Below are 25,276 nucleotides of genomic sequence, written 5' to 3'. Positions count from 1 at the left end.
AGCCAAACAAAAAATTAGGCATTGGAGTTCAATATAATGTGCTGGGATATTTGGCATTGGAGCCAATGCAATGCCAAGTCTCTGTCTACATCCAGACGGAGCGTTAAGGATTTTTTTTTCTAGGGATCGCTCCCTTGGTTTTTATAGGCGAGGAGTGGCCGCGCTGTGCTAGCGCAGGTTACTGGGCCGGCCCAGTTGTGTCACCATACAAATAAAGGGTACCTCCCTCGCGTCCTCGGCCATTTCCTCTCCTCGCCGTCCGCCGTTTCCCGCACCACAGACCCCCCACCCATCCCATTCACACGAACCCGCCCCATCCAATCTCGAAAACCCTACAAGGTGACATATGCACTCATCCGATGGGCGGTCCTGGCGCTGGTTGGCGGCGAAGACCAACCGTAAACACATGATGATGTCTCTTGAGCAAATGGAAGACAGGAGGGAATTCGAACATGTCAAGGATGTGCCGCCATTGGATATCATCCACTACAGAGGTATACGAGGAACCCACATGTTCTATTTTTCGTGTTATTTTAAACCGAGGTTAAATTTGCGTTCTACTCAGTAGGGAATTTTGTATACTTACTATATATGTTTCCATTCGATCCGTCTAGAAATCGTTGTCTGGTTAATTTGCTCCATGATCCCGTGGGCATCCTTTGCTTGCCTGTGTGGTTGAGTCTGCAGATGCTGCCATTTCCCTCCGATCCCATCCCATCCCATCAAAATGAATTTCTTCCCCCTTTTTGGAGGGAAAATGGTTTTCTTCCCTGTGCAAATATGATTTACTATTATTAGTGGATTTGATCTTAGTTGACGGGTCGTTCTTCCTATTAAGATCTTATGGAAACCGCATGGAGTTGGGACAGGCTGTTACCCTGGGATTCTGGTTATGTTCTCTTGGAAGACTATTTGATTACCTAAATGAGTTTTTTCCAACGAAATGCTCTTGCTATTCTCAGCCTGCACGCTTCAGCCACTAGGGTAAGTTACTAAGTTTCCTCCTACATACACCAAACTGAACTAAAGTTATTGATTGCTTTGCTGATCAACTGACATTTACATCTTATCGAAACGATGGTATCAAGTGTCTCGAAATGGAGGAGAAGTTGAGTAGTTGTGCAGAAGGTTTCACTGCTGACCATTATAGACTCAGCGACGAGATCAAGCAATATGCGTGCTTTATAATCGAGTCAGATCTTGAATCTTCTGTTGCAGCTGCTGGTCTTATGGTACATGTCTGCATCTTACAAATCAGATCATGTGGTGTGTCTTACCTAATTTGTATTTATTTACTTAAAGTGTATCGCAGAGGAGGCCGAATTCATGTGTGAGTTGTGGGCATGTAGAACCAAGAACGATGTGGAGGAGGATGGTTTCATTATGGAGGTATTGGAAGACGACAATCTCAACATTAGCAATTATATCCGACACGCTGTATTTCATATCCTGAGCACCTACAAAGGGCCTTCTTATGACTGCCTTGCTGCTTTCATGTTGGTATGCTTTGATGCCTCTACTAATTTTTTTTTGATTTACGTAATTTGAATTATTGGCTCCAATTGTATAATGATGATGGTTTGAAGGGGATGCAAAAGGAGGCTAATATTCTACGCGAGTTGCTTAATGGAAACCGCTGGGACTGCTTTGCAAGGCTTCACGTTTGTGATGACATAAGGCCACGTTTATGGAAAAGGCTTTCTCTCATTGCTGCCAAGATTTATCCGATGGACCATCCTTATACTCCCATCACAAAATTGCTTCCAAAGTATGATCTGAAATTCCGAATAATAAATATCTTTTTGTTTTTTCTTGTTACATTTATATTTGTTGTGCCAGATGTGTAATTTCACTCTATGTTGTTAACAGTCTGATGCCATATGAGCAAGGTAAGGAAAGTGGAAATGCTGTGTCACGACCGCGCGGTGGAGGAGTCCGGCCGGCGACGAACTACTGCTCGAATTCGAGAGGAGAGGAAGGAGAAGGGGATCCGGGGTAGGAGACGTAAGCAGGAGGATAAGATAGAAAGTGAGTGGTACAGTTTGAATTACAGAAATCTCTTCGTACCGTTCTCTCCCTCGCCCGCCTGCTTATAACCCGCAGGATACATGGGCCTACTTGCTACGGCTCTCCGGCCCACTACCGCATATTTGAACTTCCCGCTACAACATTACGCCTTCACCTTGGCTGCTTCCCGCTTCCCTCGCCTAGCCCGCGCCTTTGTCATCTGCAGAGTACTTACAATACCTCCCCCTGAAGAACCAGCATGTCCCCAGGCTGGTGCATCTAGGTAGCGCTCCTTGAGTACTTGGTAATCTTCCCAGGTTGCTGACGCCGCCGGAATCGACGACCACTTGACCAGTATCTGAAGATAAGATGCATTGCCCTTTTTGACCAGTCGGCGATCCAGAATCTCCTCAGGTATCACACCAGGTGCTGATAGATCGAGTGGAACCGGAAGAGTAGTAAACACCGGAGTATGATCCGGCACATGGCCCTTGAGTTGAGACACATGAAACACCGGGTGGACCATACTGCCACGGGGTAACTCCAGTTTGTATGCTGCATTTCCCACTTTTTCCAACACTGTCGTGGAATTAACACGTCAGATGTCCTGGGTGCAAGGACTTAGTCGTGAGGCCAGCGCATCTATGTAGTAGCTTGAGAGGGGTTGATTGGGATGAGAGACGCAGGGCGGATCAACGCACAAGACAAAGGTTTAGACAGTTTCGGGCCCCGGGAAACATCATCCGGTAACAACCCTACATGCTGTTTGAGGCTAGGTCTCATTATGATCACGGGAGAGTCGCCGGCTCCGGCTCTCGGTGTTTAGCCCTAGAGATTATTTCTTGTTGCCTGTCCCTCTTTGGGGAGCCCTGCCCCTCCTTATATAAGTTAGAGGGGCGGGTTACATGTGGAGTCCTAGTAGGACTAGGACTAGTTTATCTTCTCTTACAAGTTAATTACAAGTCCGGATCTTGCTCCCTTGTAAAGGAAATATTCGTCATCCCTTTCTTCTTAAGCCAGCCCACCATCACATGAGCCGGCCATCTGGGCCTTGGGCCTAGTCTTCTATTTGACCCGCCGTCAGGGTCATCCGTGAGTCGTCAGGCTCGTCAGTCGTCTGACAGTGAGCCGCCAGACCCATGAGTCGCCAGTCCTCCGGCGGGTCACGGTGAAGCGCCAAGTCCGGCCGGGTCATACCGCGGGGTATATCCCCAACATTAGCCCCCAGTTTAATTTGGATTTATCCATGTTAAACTAATCTGCAATATAAACACAAGAACAAATTTGACAGGTTGTGTTCCGGGTTAAATATTTTCCTGAACCGGCACCTGGTCATCTTTAAGTCCTTGTCATTTCCTCCTGGATGCATACTCAAGATCTTATAGCAAATCTCTTTTAACAGATATGTTCAAATTTTGCCAATGCAAAAAATCCAGATACTTCCTTTGAAAATCGGGGTCAACAGGCCAGCTTTAGAGTCAATTTGCTGACATTGATCTCTTGGTGAGAAATATTGTAAGAGATAATCCACTTGAGTCGGCTTTTAAAGCGCCGGCTTAAGAAATATTGGTCTTGAAATACTCATCCGATATTCAGCCGGTTTAAAGATGTAAAACTTGCCGGTTTATGAGTACCAAAATTGCCGGGTTATAAAAGCTGATACTTCCGGGTCATGATTGTTGCCAACGCCAGTTCATGATTATTGATGACGCCGGGTTGTAGGCACAGGGTCATAATGATTGGTGACGCCGGGTCAATCTGGTTTGCTCAAAACAAAGAATTTGAAAATATTTCTCCCTTATATCCATATTACCTGTAGCCCCCAAGGGCCGGTTTAATCAGCATGAATAAGCCGGGACTTATCACCATGGCTTTAAATAAAATCCAGTTGTGTAGCCCCCATGAGTCGGCTATAGTCATAGTAGTGTAGCCGGGTCATCCTTGAATTGTCTTGAATTGTTGCCAGGAGCAATTGGTAGCCCCAAGGGCCGGCTCATTTAGAATGTGATGAGTCGGGTCTTCAATGAAGTGAGCAAAAAATGACTTTGCATTAGCCCCCAAGTGCCATGGTGCCTGCTGGCAGTGACATGGGACTTGCATATTTGATGTAATCTCAACTTGAATAATGTAGCCCCCAAGTGCCGGGTTGTAAGCCTGCAGCGACTCGGGACTATTCCTTTCATTGTAGAATAAATCATATCCATTGATAAAATAATAGCCATTGCGCCAAAGCGACTTTGAAAACCTCAATCATAATATTAGTTAATGATAACCATAATAAAAGTCCAGCCATGCTGGCTATTAAACATTTGAATAACCCGGTTTGAAACCTCAGTCATTCAATATCATAGTGAAAATCCAGCCAAGTTTGGCTATTTAAAGATTCAAATACCTTATTTGTTGACAAGTAAATCCGGAGTTTAAACACCCGGCGACTCTTGGCCGATGGCGATTTATTACGCCTCCATTGTAAGCCGGAAATTTTATAACCCGGCGGCTTATAGCCTTTGAGAAAACCAAGAATTGACAACCCTTTTGAGACACCAATTTCAATCTTTGATGATGGGCTTGAACTTAACCATTTATGTAAGTCATAGCCCTGTAAATCCTGCACAGAGTTTAAACAACATATGCCCTGGCGACTTAACGTTAAAAGCCAGGGCGGGTAACCACCCAAATGTAATCTTATCCTGCACACAAGTAGATCACAAGATCCCTTGGCGGTTTACCGCAGGGCGGGTCATAATATCTCACATATAACCACTGTGATATTGATTTTGTACTGCCGGTTTATATGACCTGTGCAGTAAGGGCGATAACCCAATCCTTAGAAGCCAATGCTTCCACATAGATGATGATTGCCATAAGCTGGCGATTTACCATTGAAAATCAAGCCGGGTTAAATAACAACCACTTATATACACTTTATATATGAAAAAGAGCTTCAAATAAAATCCAAAAATTGTTTGCAAAAAGAGACTTCAAAATTTTTGAGGCTTCTGATTCGAATACGATCAGAAAACCGTCCCAAAGGGGTTAAGCTAAGATTCGAATACGATCATATAGCCCCCAGTGGCTTTGGCGTTGCCGATCAAGAGGGTATCGACAGCTATGTTCTCTTTGGTTCGAATACGACCTATGTTTGAACAGGAAGCCCCCAAATGACCTTGAGAGTTGTTTAACGACGCTGATTCGAATACGATCCATGTCGGTTCCCAAAGGGGGTTGAGCTATGGTTCAAATATGACCAAGAAACTCCCCAATGAGCTCGGCAGTGTGCCGATCAAAAGGGTATCGACAGCTATGTTCTCTTTGGTTCGAATACGACCTATGTTTGAACAGGAAGCCCCCTAGTGATCATGAGAATATTTAATGACTCTGATTCGAATACGATCAGGGTCACACCAAAAGGGTTAAGCTAAATTCAAATACGATCAGCTCCCAATGGTCATTAAAGCAGGGTACCTATATTTGAGTTGTGCTTTATAACAGACTCTCTTTGGTCCCTTTAATTTTTCCTGAGAACTCGAACTTTGCGAGAGATAACCTCTTTTTGAACCGGAAATTTGTAAACCGGATATTAAGAGCTTCAAAGCTTTATAAGATATAAATTTACCTTGAGCCGGACGTTTGAACCGGATTTGAGAGCTTCAAAACTTTGCGGGAGAAAGATATCTCTTGAACCGGATTTTAAACCGGAATCTTTATTTGAACCGGCAATTTTTTGACGGCCTTTAAAGTTTCATCAATATGGTAGCAGCCTCCGAAATCGGGTTATCATTCCCTCCAACGACCCGGGGTTCCCGAGTCATGTCACTGTAGCCCCCGAGTCTCAAGATGACTCAAGGAGTTGGCTTGAGATTCTCCATATTTACCTGTGATATAAACCGGCATAGCTTGTATATCATTGGTGTTGATAACACGATGTGAACCCATAGAAGGTTGAAGCGACTGCGGCGGGTTATAAATGATCCCATATGAGCCGTGTCAACAACTCGGCCAATGGCTCCTTCCAACTGGTTGTTCGAAGTTAACCAAACTGTAGTGGCGGCGACTCGTACGCCTGCTCATTGAACCATCCAGTGCAGACGACGGCTGATAATATATGATAATTTGCCTCCAGTTTGTTGGAAGAAAACCGGGCTTCCCAAGTAGTGACTTGCTCATAATCAATAAACAACTCATCCAGACAAGTGTGGCCTGGTGTGTTGATGTAGATCAGGCCGCGAGAGACGGGCGGTAAGGACGACCGTAACATCAGAGGCGGCACAGACAGATGAGTCGGCCGTGGCATTGTAAACCGGTGCGGACGGGTGAGTTGTCCTCCTTGTTGTAAGCCGGCATGGTTGCGAGAGACGGCCACGGCGTGGTAAGCCGGCGCGGTCGCGAGACGGCCACGGCGTGGTAAGCCGGCGCGGTCGCGAGAGACGGCCACGGCGTGGTAAGCCGGCGCGGTCGCGAGAGACGGCCACGGCGTTGTAAGCCGGTGCGAGGGTCCGTTGAATAACGAAGACCACCTGTGCCAAAAGATGTTGGCGTGCCTCCATCTCCGCAGTATAATATCACTTTTTGTCATAAATAATTGCCCTGTATAAGCAACATTGCAGACCAAGGCAAAGATAAACTATTCTTTGACAAAAATAATATGTGCTAAAGATATATTTAAGATGGATATCACCTGATGTGTTTAGGCCGAAAATAATCCGCCATGAAGTTGATGATCACTAGGTGAAACTGGAATCCTTCACGGGTGAATCGGCCGCGGGAGCAGACAGATAAACCGGCCACGGTGTTTGTGAGCCGGTGCGGACGAGCAAGCTGTCCTCCGCGTTGTAAGCCGGCGCGGACGCGTGAACCGGCCGCGAGGGCGGACGGGCCGGCTACGGCGTTGTAAGTCAGCGTGATCAGGTGAGGCAATTGCAGGCACGGTCCCGGTGAGTCAAAGTAGCCCGGGCCGCAGGGGCGGCGTCTTGCGCACGTCCATTGAGTAATTTGACGTAGTGCGGATGTAGACGCGACCTCCAATGACAGCACGCGAGGATCGGATCATACTTTGGCCATGAGTTAATTGACCTGATATATTAAAGGGTAGCCACAACAACGAACACAGGGAACTGTAGTAGCAACTTTCCGCTAGCAGATCGACCAGAGGCGGCTCGGACAAGGGCACGAGCCGGGCGGTGGCTCGGATGGCCGCAATAGAGGAGGACGCGACGACAAATTGCAGTGGCGCTGCAGCCAAGCTTCAGGACTTTTTTTTGCCAGTCGTCCAATCAGCTCTCCACCTTTCCTTTCTTCAGGCGGCAATCAGCAGGAGAGCATGCCTGGGGGCAGCGGCTCAGAGGCAAAACCATGTATGGGCGACTCGAGGCACAGTAGCCTAGAGGCGACGGCGACTCGCAGTGGACACCAAGACGGAGGTGGTTGAACAGGCGAGCCGGCTGGCGGCAACCGTGAAGCAGGGCCACGGCCGCGGAGGTGTTCGAGCCGTGCGGACGCAGGCGCACGGGCCACGGCCGTGGAGAGCGGCGGTTGACTTTCCAGCCAGCGAACCCTGGGGGCAGAGCAGTTGATTTTGGCCTCGTGTGATTAGTACACGATCCCATGTGAGTACAGTTCTTCATCCCAAACCTAGGAATCTGTGCCAAGTCACTTTTCCTATGTGCTATAGAAATAATAACTGATGGGTGCTTTCCACTTGATCTGGTGATAGCTACTTTTTGCCCTCACGTGGATTTTGAACATGGACGGCCTAAAGCACAACAGATGCCTGGCCTCGTCCGAGTAGGAGTCGCTCTCCACCGTACTTGAATCAGTAACAAAGAACTTGTCGGATCACTAGGCCGTGTTGGCGAGTCAATTGTTGACTATGCGTCGTTTAGTCCAGTTTTAGTCCAGTTTTCCCACGCAAGTTGACTTGCCTTCGGTGATTGCGGTACAAATCTGTCTCGGGACCTGCTTTCGCCAGCTGCAACTTGACGGCAGCGGCTCGCGATTTAACTGTAGATGTTTTGCCGGACAAACCACTGCTGCCCTGGCGATTTTTTTAACCTTGTTGGTCCAGGCATCTAGAAGCAGAACCCCCGAAACCGATCTGGCTCCTGATCAGCAGATTGCTAGGTCACCTATGGCGACGCACACATGCAACCCTAATCTCCTTCGAACTTAAATCTCATATCCCCAACTTTCAAAACTAACCAACAGAATTAGGAAAACACCCGGCGGAGGAATTTCTGAAGAGCTTGGCAACTGTTCTGGCCCGGGTTATCTTGCGTGATTGTTCTGTGCCCACTTTTCTTCATCTGGAAAATAACGAGCTTCTTGATCCCTTTAGAAAGATCCCTCCAAGAACTCAACACCACCGTGCGCGGGCCCCACGGTGGGCGCCAACTGTCGTGGAATTAACACGTCAGATGTCCTGGGTGTAAGGACTTAGTCGTGAGGCCAGCGCATCTATGTAGTAGCTTGAGAGGGGTTGATTGGGATGAGAGACGCAGGGCGGATCAACGCACAAGACAAAGGTTTAGACAGCTTCGGGCCCCGGGAAACATCATCCGGTAACAACCCTACATGCTGTTTGAGGCTAGGTCTCATTATGATCACGGGAGAGTCGCCGGCTCCGGCTCTCGGTGTTTAGCCCTAGAGATTATTTCTTGTTGCCTGTCCCTCTTTGGGGAGCCCTGCCCCTCCTTATATAAGTTAGAGGGGCGGGTTACATGTGGAGTCCTAGTAGGACTAGGACTAGTCTATCTTCTCTTACAAGTTAATTACAAGTCCGGGTCTTGCTCCCTTGTAAAGGAAATATTCGTCATCCCTTTCTTCTTAAGCCAGCCCACCATCACATGAGCCGGCCATCTGGGCCTTGGGCCTAGTCTTCTATTTGACCCGCCGTCAGGGTCATCCGTGAGTCGTCTGACAGTGAGCCGCCAGACCCGTGAGTCGCCAGTCCTCCGGCGGGTCACGGTGAAGCGCCAAGTCCGGCCGGGTCATACTTCCGGCCGGGTCATACCGCGGGGTATATCCCCAACAAACACCTTGAAAGGGCCAAAGTATTTGAGAGCTAGCTTTGGACAAGGACGGTTGACCACAGAAGACTGAGCATATGGCTGTAAGCGCAGGTATACCATTTCTCCTTCGGCAAACTGGCGATCAGATCGTTTCTTATCCGCGAAGTGCTTGTACTTGCACTGTGCTCGAGCGAGATGATCCTTCAACAGTGTTGTATGCTCTGGCTGAGAGGCCAACCAAGTCTGAACATCCGGGTGCAGAGAAGTAGACTGACCTGCTAACTGTCCAACATTTGGATCTTGCCCATACAGTGCTTTGTATGGAGTGCAGCCCAGGGCCGAGTGGTATGTAGAGTTATACCAAAACTCTGCCCGAGGTAGCCATGCTGCCCATTTGGTTGGAGAATCGTGTACTGCACAACGCAAATACATCTCCAGGCATTGATTCACACGTTCAGTCTGGCCGTCAGTTTGTGGGTGATACGCCGTACTCATCTGCAGTTCAGTGCCCCACACTCGGAACAGTTCGCGCCAGAAAGCACTCGTGAAGATTTTGTCTCTGTCTGACACAATTGTCAATGGCAATCCATGCAGTTTCACTATGTTATTCAGAAACACCTTAGCAACAGATGCAGCTGTAAACGGATGTTTCAGGGCCAGAAAATGACTGACCTTAGTGAAACGGTCCACAACCACCAGAATAGCACTGAATCCTTCAGACTTGGGCAGTCCCTCAATAAAATCCATGCTAATTGCCTGCCAAGGTCGATCTGGCACAGGTAAAGGTTGCAACAGGCCAGGTGTTTTGCACAGTTCATGTTTTGCTTGTTGACATGTGTTGCACTGTTTCACAAAATTTTCCACATCTGTCTTCATGCCAGTCCAACTAAACAACTGCTTAACCCTGTGGTAAGTAGGCAATATGCCAGAGAGGCCCCCCACAGGTGTGGAATGAAAAGCTTGAATGAGTTTTGTCTGTAAGCCTGTGTTGGCACCAATCCAAATTTTGTCCCCATGTTTAATCAGACCATCCTGTAACTGAAACCCAGGACAGGCCTTGCTGTCCACTGCCAATTTCTGCAGCATCCCTTGAGCAGCAGAATCTACCGAGTATGAGTTTAAAACCTCTTGTATCCAAACAGGTTTGCTGGTGGATATAGCTTGTAAAGGAAATAAATGAGCCACCCTTGACAGTGCATCTGCTACAGTATTCTCCACTCCTTTCTTGTACTGTATGGAGAATTGCAATCCCACCAGTTTTGTCATTGCTTTCCTTTGCAGATCTGAAGTTAGAAGTTGATCTCCTAGATGACACAAGCTTTGATGATCAGTTTTAATAACAAAAGGGGCTCTGGCCAAGTAAGACCTCCATCTGTCTACTGCCATCATGATTGCTAGGAACTCCTTTTCATATATGCACAACTTTTGACTATTAACTCCAAGTGCCTTGCTATAATAGGCAATTGGATGCCCTTCCCGAGAGAGCACAGCTCCTACTCCAGTGTTACAGGCATCTGTTTCCACAGTGAAAGTTTTCTCAAAGTTAGGTAGAGCTAACACAGGAGTAGTGGCCATAGCTTGCTTCAAGTGTTGAAAAGCTTCCTGAGCTGTGTCAGACCATTGAAAAGCTTGTTTTTTAAGTAGGACAATCAAGGGTTTAGCTAGCAAGCCATAGTTTCTCACAAATTTCCTGTAGTATCCTGTTAACCCCAGAAATCCTCTTAATTCAGTAACATTGGTAGGTACTGGCCAGTTGATCATAGCTTCTGTTTTTGCAGGATCAGTAGCCACTCCCTTATCAGAAATTATGTGGCCCAAATATTCCATAGATTGTTGAGCAAACACACACTTACTCTGCTTCACATGTAACTGGTTTTCTGCTAGGATTTCAAAAACAGACCTCAGATGTTGGATATGATCTTCCAAGGAGAAACTAAACACCAAGATATCATCCATGAATACCAATACATATTTTCTGTTAGGCCCAGCCATAAACACATTCATATTGCATTGAAATGTCCCTGGTGCAGTAGCCAATCCAAAAGGAACCACTCTGAACTGGAACTGACCATGGTGTGTTTTAAATGCTGTCTTATGTTCATCTTCCTCCTTCATTCGAATTTGATGATATCCAGCTTTTAAATCCAATTTGGAAAACCATTTGGCCCCTCCTAACTCATCCAACAGCTCATCAATTACTGGTAATGGAAACTTGCTTTTTATTGTGATAGCATTCAATCTTCTGTAGTCCACACAGAATCTCCAAGTTCCATCCTTCTTTTTGACCAACAAGACAGGAGAAGCAAATGGACTAATGCTAGGTGTAATCAAACCAGCTTTCAACATCTTAGCTACTTGTCTTTCTATCTCATCTTTTTGTTGTGGAGAGTACCTGTAAGGCCTATAATTAACTGGAACAGCTCCAGGAACCAAGTGAATTGCATGATCCAATGGCCTGTGAGGAGGTAATGTTTGAGGATCTGTGAAAACTGTTGTGTGCTTGTCAAGCAACTCTTGCATAGTAGGAGGAATTGGTGTTTCAGGTGCCATTACAATCCTGTTCAGTACAGCAGTGGCCCAGACCTCATTGCCTTTTTCCCACTTAACAAGCTGTTCAACTGATACTTCCTCAATTACTGTTGGTGTGACAGGTAGCACCCCTTGCAGTTTAACTTCCTGCCCTGCATACTGGAACTGAATCCACTTTTCTGCCCAGTGACACTGCATAACTCCCCATTGCTCAAGCCAGTCCATGCCCAAAATTATATCATGCCCTCCCAGAGGAAGTACATGCATGGCATTTGTAAAGTTGTGCCCTTGTATCCACCAAGTTAACTGGGAAACCACTTCAGTACATTGCACAACTTCTCCATTTGCCACTTTTACTTTCATTGGCTGGGACAACTGATCAACAGTGACAGAAATCCTGCTCAAAAGTGCCTGGTCCACAAAGGTGTGGGTGCTCCCTGAATCCATTAAAATGAGCACCACTTGGTTTCCAACTAGAGCCCTCAGTTGTATGGTGTTGGGATGAGCTGCTCCAGAAAGTGCAGTAACTGAAATAGTGGCACAATCTGCTGTTGACTGCTCAACCAGAGCATCTAACAGTGCATCTGATATGATTTCATTCTGCCCTACTGCTTCAGCTGCCTTTAACTGAGCTCCAGGAGCAAGTACTTGGCTGCACACATGTCCAGGTGTAAACTTCTCCCCACACTTGTAACAAAGGCCATTAGCCCGCCTGTATTCCTTTAACTGTTTTGCCTTCCATAGTTCCCCAGGAGCTAATGCAGGTCGACTGTCAGTCTTGGTGAAGGGAGTTTTTGCATAGTTGGACCTGACAGACTTCTGTTGCAGTAGTCCTTCCTGAACAGCAGCAAACATCGCTGCCGATTGCACACATGATGGTATCTGTAGTTCCACAGTTGCTCGAAGTTCAGCCTAGAGACCCATAATGAAGCGTGTCACTAAGAAAGTGTCACTGAGTGCTGGTTCATACAACCGGATCGTGTAAACAAGCTGTAGAAATTGCTGTTTGTATTCCTCTACTGACTCGAGCTGCTTTAAGGACATGAGCTCTTTCATCTTCTGTCTGTACACATTGACGTCAAACTCCTGCACTATTGCTGCACAAAACTGAGGCCAAGTATGATAAACACTAGTTTGTTTGAACGCCTGGTACCAATGAGCTGCATTATCTGTCAGGTACAGAGAGGCTGAAGTAAGCTTGAAACTGTTAGGTATGTTGTACAGCTTGAAAAATGCCTCGCACTTATCTAACCAAATCCTGACATCACTGCCATCAAATCGAGGAAAATCAATCTTGGGCATCCACTGACGTTTGCCTGAACTTTCCTCCCGAACCGATTGCACAACTGGTTGTGGAACAGGTAAATTGTGCGGTGACTGAACAGGGCGCGGCGGCGCGGAAGTGGGGAACGATGGCCCTGCTCCAAGTATGCCATCTGATACTTCTGTTGCCGTCGGCGACGAGCTCTCCGGTCCCTCTGGTGGCTTCCCCTTCGTCGCCGCGTGGAACTTGCTCTGCTGAACTTGACCCAACGTGTCGCATGACAAATCCACCTTCACTTGGACTTGGTCGAGGCGCGCGGACTGCTCCGACAACTTGGCGTCGAGGGCCTCCAGCTGTGCGGAAATCCCGTCGACCACCTCGAACTTGCGCTGCGCCGCCCTTATCTCTGTGAGTTCCCGCAGCATCCGCTCCTGAAACGCCTCCATCTTGTTCGAGAGGAAGCGCGTCTGCGGATTCGGCTTAAACGTCGTCGTGGTCGCGGTTTCCTCAAATCAACCCACCTCAGGTCCGGATTTATGCAGATCAAGCCCGAGAGCGATCCGCTACCTTCGCCTCGGATTTGCCGGGTACGATTCGAGAAATTTTTTTGCAGGCACACGGCGGAACGAGAGAAGAGGCTCTGATACCAGATTGTCACGACCGCGCGGTGGAGGAGTCCGGCCGGTGACGAACTACTGCTCGAATTCGAGAGGAGAGGAAGGAGAAGGGGATCCGGGGTAGGAGACGTAAGCAGGAGGATAAGATAGAAAGTGAGTGGTACAGTTTGAATTACAGAAATCTCTTCGTACCGTTCTCTCCCTCGCCCGCCTGCTTATAACCCGCAGGATACATGGGCCTACTTGCTACGGCTCTCCGGCCCACTACCGCTGAGACCATCAGGCCCGTTACATATTTGAACTTCCCGCTACAACATTACGCCTTCGCCTTGGCTGCTTCCCGCTTCCCTCGCCTAGCCCGCGCCTTTGTCATCTGCAGAGTACTTACATGCTGATGAGATGTGTTTTCATATTACCGATGATGGAGCTGCCATTCTTGATACTCCCACAATAACCACAACTGCCGCTCCTGCAGCTCCGATATCATTGTACGGTCTCAACAGTTGATTCATTTTCCTGTTGCATTTATATCGTTGGTCAGAAGTGTAATTTATTGTTGTGCGCTCTGAAAAAAAACACTGGTAGGGTTGTAAATATTGATGAACATGATCAGGAGAACAAGGACAACAGCAACACTAAGAGCATTGGAGATACCCAAGGTAGAAACATGAAAGAAGAATGCACTGACTCCTACATGAGTTAACTACTTATGTCCCTTGTACGGAAATCCCTACTAACACAAATTGTTTGTTGGTTCAGGCAGTGAAGTGCCCATTTCACAGACATCTGGCCCAATTATTGTTAGTCGATATGCAGCTAACAAGGTTTGTCAAATTACAAATTTCTTAATATTTTGAAATGGGCATAGTGCAAAACCCAAGTCATAGCAAACTTATCATTAGCATTGATTAACTCCTGCTCATTTATTGTCTACGACTAGTATCTTGCAAATTGTTTCAATTATAGCTGGATGGCAAACATGAGGCATTCGCTCGATTTTGTCCCATGATCATATCTGTATGATTAACTACTCATTGGCAATATTTGAAGCAAATATAGAAGTCGTGAATTAGGAAGGAATACCTTTGTTAGTTGAGCTTGACGATAGCAATTAGTGGGTCAGGTCAATCTGTATTGTGCACTGAGAGAAAATCAAATGATCGTCTAATTAATTACTCCCTCTATCTACTAATACAAGGCCACTTTGTATTTTTATGTCCAACTTTGATCATTAATTTTACCAACAAAATGTGAGTCATATGTCATAAAAAGTATGCCATTGGATACACATTTCAAAGAACATTTCGATAATATAGTTTTGATGACATATAACCATATTTTGTTGACCAAAATTATAAGTCAAAGTTTGACACGAAAAACAAAGTAGCCTTGTATATGAAAATGGGTAGTATCTTTTTGCATAGGCCTGATGGACCAAAGTAGCCTTGTATATGAAAATGGTTCAATCAGCAACTTCTGAAAATATTTTTTGCACTAAAATGTATGTAAATTATGTAGTGAAAAATGTTCATGTACAATTTATATCTAACACATCCACATAGCTTAAAAAGTCTTAGTGGTTAAAGTTTGAGAAGTATTACTAGATGCTTCAGAACGTCATATTTTTTTCTAGTTGCTATAGTAATACTGACGGGAAGCCAACGCTAGTATTCTGCATTCTTGTGGTGATTGTTCAGTGGCTTGATACTTTGATGATTTCATTTATTTGCTTGTGGTTAGCGAGATGGTTGCCGAGTTTGGAAACGGGACGAGGGTTATGTCGAGTACGAGCTGCTCCGAGGGGTGTCTCCTCCATATGAACAAGCAGAGGCAACCAGGCCTGATGGACCAAATGCAGGTGGAGAAGAAAAACACATGCTGGAAAAGACTAGTGTGATTGAAGAAGGATCAACGAAGGCATTAGTACAATTAGGCAAGGAAATTGTAGCACTGTTGAAGGCATTATTAGTGGTGCTCGTGGCTGTTCTTTGTGCCCTTTGTGTTGTTGTGTATCTGTTGAATTTGAGCAGAAGAGAGAATGATCTGTAAGCTGACATCAATGAGAAGGTATCAGCTCTGAAGTTTTGTTTGCTTGTGTACACAGTCTTCGTGATAGCCTCACATTTTCTGAAGATTCTCAGCAAGATGCGGAGAGAAATAAACTAACATTATACTCCCTCCGTTCCCAAATATTCGTCTTTTTAGAGATTTTAACAAGTGACTACATACGAAGCAAAATAAATGAATCTATACTCTAAAATATGCCTACATACATCCGTATATTATAGTCCATTTGAAATGTGTAGAAAAATAAATATTTGAGAACAGAGGGAGTACGTGCTAACATGTCTGAAGACTGGCACTATTGAAGGGGTTGTCGTTCCTTGGGGCATCGTCTTGGAGTGGTGTCGGTTTGCAGGACCTGTCGCTGCTTGTTGCGGGGATGCTATGGCGGCGACCATGGAAGTAGCAGAGCGTGACAACCAAAGTAGGAGGGACCAATTACTAAGAGCATCTCCAACAGGCGCGCGGAATAAGCCGCGCGCTGGATAAACCACCAATTTGACGCGCTTCAGCAGGCGCGTGAAAAAAAGGCGCGCGGGGAAAAAGCAGCATCGCGCGCAGCAGTTTTGGCGTGCGTCGTCCAGCGCACTGGTTAAAAGCCGAGCGCAGGCGCCCGCCAACCGCCACCCTTCCCCTCTCGCCGCGCCTTCTTCCTAGCCTCTTCCGGTGCCCCCCCCCCCCGCCGCTGCGCCTTCTCCCCCACCTCTCCAGCGCCCCGCCACCGCTGCGCCTTCTCCCCCGCTTCTTCCAGCGCCACAGGCGCAGATGAACTGCTCCGACGTGCGGACGCGCGAGCAAGCACAGTAACTCGCGCCTCCCCCGCGACTAATCACCAAGGAGGATCGCCGCGTGCAGCGGAGGCAGGAGCGCCGCCTCATCGCCGAGACAGATGAGCACGCGGGCGGTGTGGCGCGAGCGCTTCCCGCAGGATGTCGTCGCCGAGAACGAGTTCTGCGCAGAGGAGGGCAGAGCGAGCCGCGCGTCGGGCGGACAAGCGTGCACGGAAGGAACTGGCGGAAGCCCAGTGCGAACTGGGACCTGCGTCGACCTGGAACTAGTAAGATCTTAGGTGGGTCGACGCGTTTACGTCGTCGGACTACACCACCAAGGAGGACGAGTAATTTTATCTAGTTTTATTCGCATCGTTTTATCTAGTTTTATTTGCATCGTATGAACTAGCTTGTGGTGTGGGGCTTGAATTATGCTATGAATTTGAACTATGTGTTGTTTCATATTTTTTCGTATGTGTTGTTTCATTTTTTTTCAAGCATCGGCTGGTCGCGCGCGCTGGATTTTGCAACGCCTGTTGAAGCGCTATAGTGGCGCGCTAAATTTTGCAGCGCCTCGTAAAGCAAACACCCTCCTACGCGTGCTAAAACGCTATTTCGACGCTGAAAAAAAGTTAGCGCGCCACGCAACCACGTGCCTGTTGGAGACGCTCTAAGCCCAAAGTGCTAGGACGGGCCCAATAAGGAATTTATCTCACATGGGTCATCATTTACTGATTTTAGTGGGCTACATAACTATGTTTCTGCTTGGGAAGACCGGGCCGTGGCCCGGTATGGTCCCCAAGAGGCTCCGCCCCTGGACCATGGATCAGTGTGGCGTGGTCTCTTATTCTTCGACAATGGCGGCTTCGAGCGGAGTTTGGTTGCGGCTGGGTTTTGGTAGTCGGTTTCATCCGACGTGTTCGAGGGGCCATCATACCTCACTTTGCCTTTGAAGTAGGAGTTGCCGAGGAGGGACCTTCTTGGCGACAATAACATGAGATGGATGATCGATTCCAGTACTTGCTCTACACAGGCTCAACGATTTTCTCCTACAATGATGACATAGTCGGAGCTGACTGGTTGCCGACCTGGGTGGTTTAACCGTTTGTCTTAGGCCAGCATGGATCTCGGCGCCTGTTTTGCGGTGAGGGTTACATTGGTTTTCGTCAATGGTGGATTCGGAGTCCCGGGCCTCCGGAGGAGTGATGACGATGGCACTAGAAGCCACCTCGACGGTGTGTGTGTGTATTTGTGTGGTAGTCAGGTCGACCGGGGTGCCGTGTCGTTGAGGGCGTGTTGTGATGGTTTTTGTTTGGTTTCCACAAATTAACAGGGCAACTCGCTTCTTTTTTTATGAATCGAGATCCTATGGGACCATTTAAAAAAAATCTGATGACCGTCAATAAACTGCGAATGAGAAAAACTGATTTGACATGACCTGGCAGGGATTCTGAACCTAAATTTTTAGATGCATACATTTCACATAACATGTTGGATGTATTTGGTGCATGGTCAGGTCGATGGAGGAGCCAAACGAGGAGTTCAAGAACTGCGAGATCCAAATGTTCCCATTTTTTGGATCCAAGAGCAACACCCCTATGAAGGGTCAGTACTTGAAGAGTGCGGTCTTTTGGTGATCGAGCACCAGGGAGGCTATTGTTTTCAAAACGTCAAAAAACCCATTTAATAGTTTCAAAAAATGATTTTTTTCTTGGAAACTTATATGTGTTTCATATGAACCTGTGAAAATTCGTTAGAAATTGTGACTTGTAGGCTGTACAAAAAAAATCTGGCCAACAACAAAGAAGGTCAGCCTACATACGTATTTGCCTTGTTTGTACGCCACGTGTGAAAACATGATGTTATGAAATTTTGCACATTTGGCGTTGTTGAGATTTCTATTTTGAAAACAAGCTCCCTGCAGCTCGAGCACCGTATGCATTTTTTTGCACAAATTGACATGTTTTAGACAATATTTATGATGTGATGTCATTGCATTGGGAGCCTTAGGACTACTCTTATAAGCTCTGAATTTAGTTGTTAGTCAAATATACTTTATATACCTAAGAGAGTGATCCTCACTTATTTATTTATCTCAATAAGCAAGCATATCACATCACCATACAATTATGGATGAGATTAATTCAATCATACATGGAATAAGACCCACCACCACATGCAACAATGCATGAGAAAATAGTTTTCATTCTATTTATATACTTATATTCAAATAAATATTTTATAGTTATACATAATCAAATATAATAAGTCATATATATTTTCAATTTTGGTTCATGTTATTAACATAAATATTTATATTTTACATAATCAAATCTCATTGAAATATATTGTAACAAATGCCCACAACAATGCGCGGGGTATCATCTAATAATTGTAGTGCTTCAAAGCCTAGAACCGAACTGCTCAATTAGGCAATCCATAAACAACACTATTATTCCATATGCAGCTCTAGCAATCATGCAATTTACCAAAAAAAACACCTAATGAAATACTCCCCGGAAGAGCAAATGTTATTTAAAATTATTACTATTAGTAATTAATTCTTTAGATAACAAAAAATATCTAAAAGCAAAGGCTGAAAACGAATACTCTCTCCATTTCTAAATATAAGTCGTTTTAGAGATTTCAATACGGACTGCATACGGATGTATATAAACATATTTTAAAGTGTAGATTTACTCATTTTTGCTCTGTATGTAGTCCATGTTGGAATCTCTAATAAGACTTATATTTAGGAACGAAGCGAGTACATAATTATATCCAAAACGCAATTAAGCATCTAGTCTAATCTAGCATATAAAATTGTCAGCTTGTAGGATCCAAGCAATTAATCTCATTTATTTATCGGACGGCTCACAATTTAAGTTTGACCATTGCTACTTTAGTATTAAATAAGCATTTAATTTCTTGCTAGTAGCTAAGTATCACGTGCATAGCATTTAATGTTTGGCACTTTTTTTGGGGCTAATCTAAATTTTAGGACACTAAATGAATGTTAAGGTATTTAATGGGTATAATTGATTTTTAAAAATAAATGTAAATAAAGTTCAAAAAATATGAAACTTGGCATAATGTCATGGTATGTCTCCTAGAGATTGTTGTAAAAATATCAGAGAGTTACAGAAACTGAAGAATCTCCGAGGAAGAATATGAGTTTTGAAGGGAAACTCTTTTTTTTTTTCATTTCCCCTTGAAACCTTTTCCATGTTGAAGACACACCACTGTAAATTTCATGTAAGCATTTGAGAACTTTTTGGATTAATTTGATATTTAAGAAAATGTAATGGATTTCTAGCCATTTAATGTATATAATTCAAATTTGCACGCATGTACATATAAAATGGCCGCAAACTAGAAGAAAATTCATATTTAAGTTATCAGCTATATATTTAAGTCATATGCAAGAAATGCTTGTAAAAAATATAGGTTAGTGTGATATGCGACATGCCTCGAGGCCGTCTTCAGTTTATAAGCAATCTACATCATAACTTTAAAAACAAAATAAAATTTAACCACATACTATACATGTCATACAAAATGACATCCTGCAAAGTTTAGGTCTTCAGAAATTCAAAAACCATTTACTTCAAAAGTTGGTGTTTGAATATTTTCATATACATGTTTGAAAGTAGCAAACGTTAGTATCATATGACCCAAATACCCCTTCCTAAATATAAGATGCTTTAGCTTTTTCCGATTCACATGTATGTAGACGTGTTTTAGTGTGTATGTTCATCCATTTCGATCCGTATTTAGTCCACATCAAAATATCTAAAACATCTGGTAATTAGGAACGGAGGGAGTATATGGTAACTACCTTCAATATGATTTTCTAACAACGTTTGGATTTTTCTAATGTATTTGCAGTTCAAAATTTGAATTATATCCAGTTAAATACATAGATTTCCATAAAATGAATAAATGTAGCGAATGAACCATAAAAAGTTCAAACAATTTTCATACAATACCATAAAATCCTAAAAAAAAACCCTAAACCCTAAAAAGTTTCAAGGACAAATATTTTTAAAAAGGGCAAAAACTACACTAGTGGCGGGCCCAGAGCATGCTTGCCCCGCCACTGTTATACAGATACCAGTGGCGAGCGCAGGGAGCTGACCGCCACTAGTATCCCACATACTAGTGTCGGGCACCAACAAGCGCCCGTCACTGATAATAACCGTGATCTATTTATTAGAAAAATTACGGAGTTCATCCTGACGTGAGCACTGGCGGTGTCCAAATTAAGGAGAGTATGGCCCAACCTAGATCGTGCAGGAGCACCTCCTCGGCACCAGGATCCACCAGAGGGAGTCGCTCTCGCGTCGCACGCGTGGTCGTTGGTTGGTCGACCGAGATAGGGAGAGGATAGAAGGGAGGCGGTGGATAGGAGGGGGGAGCAGAGGAGCAACATTGGTATGGCAATTTGAGGAACTGTGAGCCAATGAGGAAATAGTACGACCGACCTAGGTTATGTGCTTGGGGTTCCACTTACAAGTGTGGCCACCGACACTGGTAGATTGCATCCATAGCTAATCTAGGACTAGATGGCAGGCGCAAAGTGGAGCTCGCCACTGGTAAGTGGCCAGATAGAATGCCCATGCCTACTCACCACTAGTAAGCTTTCACCTATAAGCAGTTCTGTAGTAGCGTATGTGCGTATGAACGATGCTACCATACAAATACAAGGTATCTCTCCTAGGGTGTTTTATATTTGACGCTCACTGCGTCTAAGTGTCAAGGAAACACATAGACGAGCGAAGCTAGTAAAAAACTAGGCGATCCAATCAGGTAGCGTACACAGACGTGGGGTTACCAGTTTTGAGAAGGTTCCATGCATATCCGATGTTTGTTGCTTTTAGGAACCTTTTAGAATGCTCTTCTAAGGTTTATTTTACTTTTATTGGTTCTTTTATTTTTTGGTGCCAATATTTTGGTTTTTTTTCTCGTTTTTCTTTTATATTTTTCATTAAAAAAATGTTTCAAATTTATATAAATGCCCCCTTTTCGAAAAATGCTCACATATTTCATATGGTATTTCTTTTTAAAATACATGACTGTTGAATTTGACAACATTTATCAAATTTCAAGAATATTTTTAAAATTCAAGAACATTATTGGTATTAGAGAACATTTTTTTTTGTATTTGAGCATATTTTCTGTATTTGAGAATATTTAAAAAAATTGGGGACATTTTTGGCTATTCGAGAACACCTTTTCAAATTTGAGATTTTTTTATTCCAGAACATTTTTTTATTTTACAACATTTTTTGAATTCAAGAACAATTTTAAAGTTTTAGAACATGAAATTTTTAAAATTTGAGAATATTTGAAGTTCATGAACTAAAATATCCAGCTCATATTTTAAAGGACTGGAAAAGCAAAAGAAAATAATGAAACTCGTTGGAGGAGCACCCAACCTCATACCTCATATCGGGCCGGCCCACCTCAGTGCTCTCTGTGCGCCAACGCACTGTTTAACACAGAGAGTGTAAAATTGGGGTTCCCTGCCTTGGCCTCTCCAGCGTCTTCCTCTCCTCACCTCCTCCGTCGAAAACCTCGAGAAAATCCTAGAAGGCGCATGCACTTATTCCATACGTTCTTGTGCCTGAAAAACCCTCGCGCGATACACAGTGGTGAACGTATGACAGAGATGTGAGTGCATGGAGGATAGGAGGGAAACCGAAGAATTATGGAAATCACATGGAGTCACATTTACATTTTATTAGCCATGTGGAGTCACATTTACATGTGAGGTGTCGGTGTACTAAAGTTTGGGCCCTTTAGTACCCCATACTTGTGCATAGGCGGTTGCGGCCATACCCGCGACAAGGCTGACGGGGACAACTGGAAGCGAATACAAGACAACCAAGGTAGCATCCAAGCCAATAATCAGAAAACAGAAGACCAAAAGCCGGGCTCCCGACAAGTTTCTTGCCTGGATGGTTTGCGAAGCCCCAGCAAGACCACCACCCTTGAGGTTGAGAGCTCTGACACCATCGACAATGTCAAGGCCAAGATCCAGGAGCGTCTGAGTGGTGGCATGCAGATCTTTGTGAAGACCCTCACCGGCAAGGTTCCGCCACCCTGCCATCGCTCCAGCGCAGCGACTAGCCTGCCAGCCTGGCATTGCAGGCCTCATCATCCTGGATGCGTGTCGAGAGGGGGTGAGGCGGCGATGGACGGGACGGGCTCTTTTTCCGTCCCCAAGAAAGTTGGGGACACGTAAACGACGCATTAAGTGTGTTTGTCCTAAGACGTCAGTGATAAGCATGTACACTGTAGCAACTTTACACCTCCTCTATGCACTGTACGCCACTGTGGTAGCCCCTTAGACGTATAAAAGGAGGCCCAAGGCGAGACAAAGAGGGACTTTTGGATTTTCTGGCCCAGTTTGCATGCGTAGCAACTAGTCAGAGCTCAAGAACTCTCAATACACCAGAGCAGGACTAGGGTTTTACGCTCCTCAACGGCCCGAACCTGGGTAAAAATCCCTCGTGTTGGTCGTTGGATCGACTCTTTGTGCATACCTTTTTCCCTGCCGAACCGTAGAAGGGATCCACATGATCCCATAGGTGTCGTTCCCCGACATCTTTGGCGCGCCAGGCAGGGGGAGGTTGCACGAACCTGATCTAGAAGTCAACGCGTCAGTTTCTCCAACATCTTCGTCATCATGTCTCCCAAGAGGAAGGGTCTCACGATGATTGGTTCATTTGTGGCCGATCTGCCCGTACCAACACGGACGGGCGACGGGATGGATGTGGCTGGAGGAGGAGGTGGAGGTCATGAGCTTCCACGACGTTCTGGCGATCGGAGTCAGGTGAGCGGTGCCGTCCGCAGCCGCGACGACGACCCGCGCACCACTAGATCCAAGGATAGAGCCGTGCTGCCTACGGGCGGCGCAGCTACCTCCAAGGATGGAAAGGCGACTTCCAAGACACCCACGCCGGCGCATGCGCCGCAGCCTTCCCAGGTCATGCGCGATGAGCAGCGCCGCGACGTTGGTGACCCCAAGCGTCCCTATGGAAAGACCCCTTTGCATCATTCCCGAGATGTGTGGGGCCAGCATGCACGCCAAGATGCCGGTGGAAACGGCGCGCGACCGCGGGACCATGTTGGAGCTCCTTCTAACACGCTTAGGAGTCAGAGCACCTCACGTTTCGCACCTGTCGCCACCGCCTACACCAACAGAAGCGTTGGCGCGAGCGCAGCTGCTCCTGGATTTTCCTCTTGCTGCGAAGAAGCTTGAAGAATGGAGATCTGCTATTCAGAGCCTCTTCGGTTTCGCCGACAGAGATGGGCAGCAGCAGGCGGGCCCTTCGCGGCGGCGGTCCATCGAGCCGACACGTGCCGATGGCGGAAAGATCGGAGGTGGTGCGACCACGGTGCACTCTCCTTCACCACGACAACCGCGGTCGCCAGTTCGACGGATCGATGCCCGCGATGATGGATCTGCGGCATCATCCGATCCGCGAGCTCGCCGCGACCAACACCAAGTCCTTCAGGAACGACTCAAAGAACACGCTCGGACTACCATCGAGCGGCGGCGGGAAGCGCGCCATCAATCTGATAGGCGCGCAGGGCCCACTGTAGACAAGCCTGCGCCGGGGGATTCTGGTGACTTACCTTATGAGGTGGGTTGTCCAGCTTTTACCCGTGAGCTGCGGCGAGTCCAGTGGCCCACTTCCCGCACGTTTAAACTAGAGGTCCCGGAGAAATACGACGGCCAGACTCACCCGTCGGAGTTCCTGAGCATCTACACCATCGCGGTGCAGGCTGCCGGGGCTCGAGACGACAAGGTACTCGCCAACTACTTCCCGTCGGTACTCAAACCCAACGCCAGGTCGTGGTTGATGCACTTGCCAGAAAATTCCATCTCTTATTGGGTAGATCTGTGTAACGAGTTTGTTGGCGCCTTTACCGGAGGCCACCAAGCTCCTGGCCAGGAAAGTGATTTACATCTCATCCCCCAGAAAGAGGGTGAAACCTTGCGCAAGTACATACAGAGATTCAGCCGTGTACATCACAACATCCCAGACGTTCATCCTACCGCCGTTGTCGACGCGTTTCATCAGAATGTGCGCAATCGCAAGATGCGTGAAGAGCTGGCGATGAACAAGGTTAGGGATGTTGCCGAGCTTTATGTTCTAGCCGATAGATGTGCTTGAGCTGAAGAAGGAAGGAGGTACCCCGACGAAGATGCCGGCACGGGAACTGACTCCGGAGACGAAGACGCCGCCGCCCCGGCAAAGAAAGGCCGGCGGCGTAACAGGAAGCGCAAGGGCAAAACCGTGCTTGCCGTTGAGGAATCCGGCAACCCCGGCACTACCAAGAAGGCCAAGGTTGACGACCCCGGCACTACCAAGAAGGCCAAGGTTGACGACCCCGGCAAGGAGGTTGTCGGGTGCGCCGCCTGTCAGGCCTTGGCGGCTGCCGACAAGCCGGAGGGCTCCGACAAGCAATACTGCAAGATCCATCGCACCAAGGGCCATGATCTCCAAAACTGCCGGCAAGTTGAGCAGCTTGTCGAGATGCAGAAAGCTGAATACGAAAGGCGAGATGAGGAGAAGGGCCAGGATGGTGCTGAGGGGTCCGACAAGAAGCGCGGTGGCCGAGGGGGTCACCGCGGCAAGGACAAACAACATGAGAGGCCTGCTCGAGGCCGCGACAAGAAAGCGGGGGATGATGACCACAAAGAGGACGATGAGTCTAGCGAGCATGAGTTTAAAAAAGCTACTGAAGCCATGTGCATTGATGGTGGCGCCTCACTGCATTCTTCTCACCGCCAACTTAAACAGTGGGCGCGCGAGATTAATGCGACAGAGCCATTGGTCGATGCACGGAAGCCATTGAAATGGTCCAACACGCCTATCATTTCTGATGCTAAGGATCACCCTGATCGCACAACAGCGGTCGGGTGTTTTCCATTGTTGGTTTCGCCAACGATCCGCAACCTCAAAGTAACAAAAATGTTAGTTGACGGTGGGGCCGGTTTGAACC

General features: G+C 46.5%; 1 protein-coding gene across 1 annotated transcript; it reads right to left on the bottom strand.

Moving 5' to 3' along the window:
- Positions 1–2,170: 2,170 nt before the first annotated feature.
- Positions 2,171–13,253, bottom strand: LOC141026937 (uncharacterized). Its single transcript, XM_073503822.1, has 4 exons — positions 12,564–13,253; positions 11,084–12,455; positions 9,017–10,318; positions 2,171–2,586 (listed from the first exon to the last, which is right to left on the bottom strand). Exons 1-4 carry the CDS (start codon positions 13,251–13,253, stop codon positions 2,171–2,173), a joined length of 3,780 nt encoding a protein of 1,259 aa, XP_073359923.1.
- Between the last annotated feature and the right edge of the window lie 12,023 nt (positions 13,254–25,276).

Source organism: Aegilops tauschii, chromosome 7, assembly GCF_002575655.3.
Source record: "Aegilops tauschii subsp. strangulata cultivar AL8/78 chromosome 7, Aet v6.0, whole genome shotgun sequence".
Lineage (NCBI taxonomy): Eukaryota > Viridiplantae > Streptophyta > Magnoliopsida > Poales > Poaceae > Aegilops > Aegilops tauschii.
Note: the sequence above shows the minus strand (reverse complement) of the source record. Positions and strands in the feature narration are given on the sequence as shown.

Excerpts from the sequence above, each read along its gene's own strand:
- LOC141026937 (XM_073503822.1), bottom strand. The coding sequence starts at position 13,253 with ATGGAGGCGTTTCAGGAGCGGATGCTGCGGGAACTCACAGAGATAAGG. Across the intron at positions 10,319-11,083 it reads AGCATTTAAAACACACCATG|GAGATCAACTTCTAACTTCA; the intron begins GTCAGTTCCAGT and ends TGTGTCATCTAG. Across the intron at positions 2,587-9,016 it reads TGTTGGGGATATACCCCGCG|TGTTGGAAAAAGTGGGAAAT; the intron begins GTATGACCCGGC and ends ATTCCACGACAG.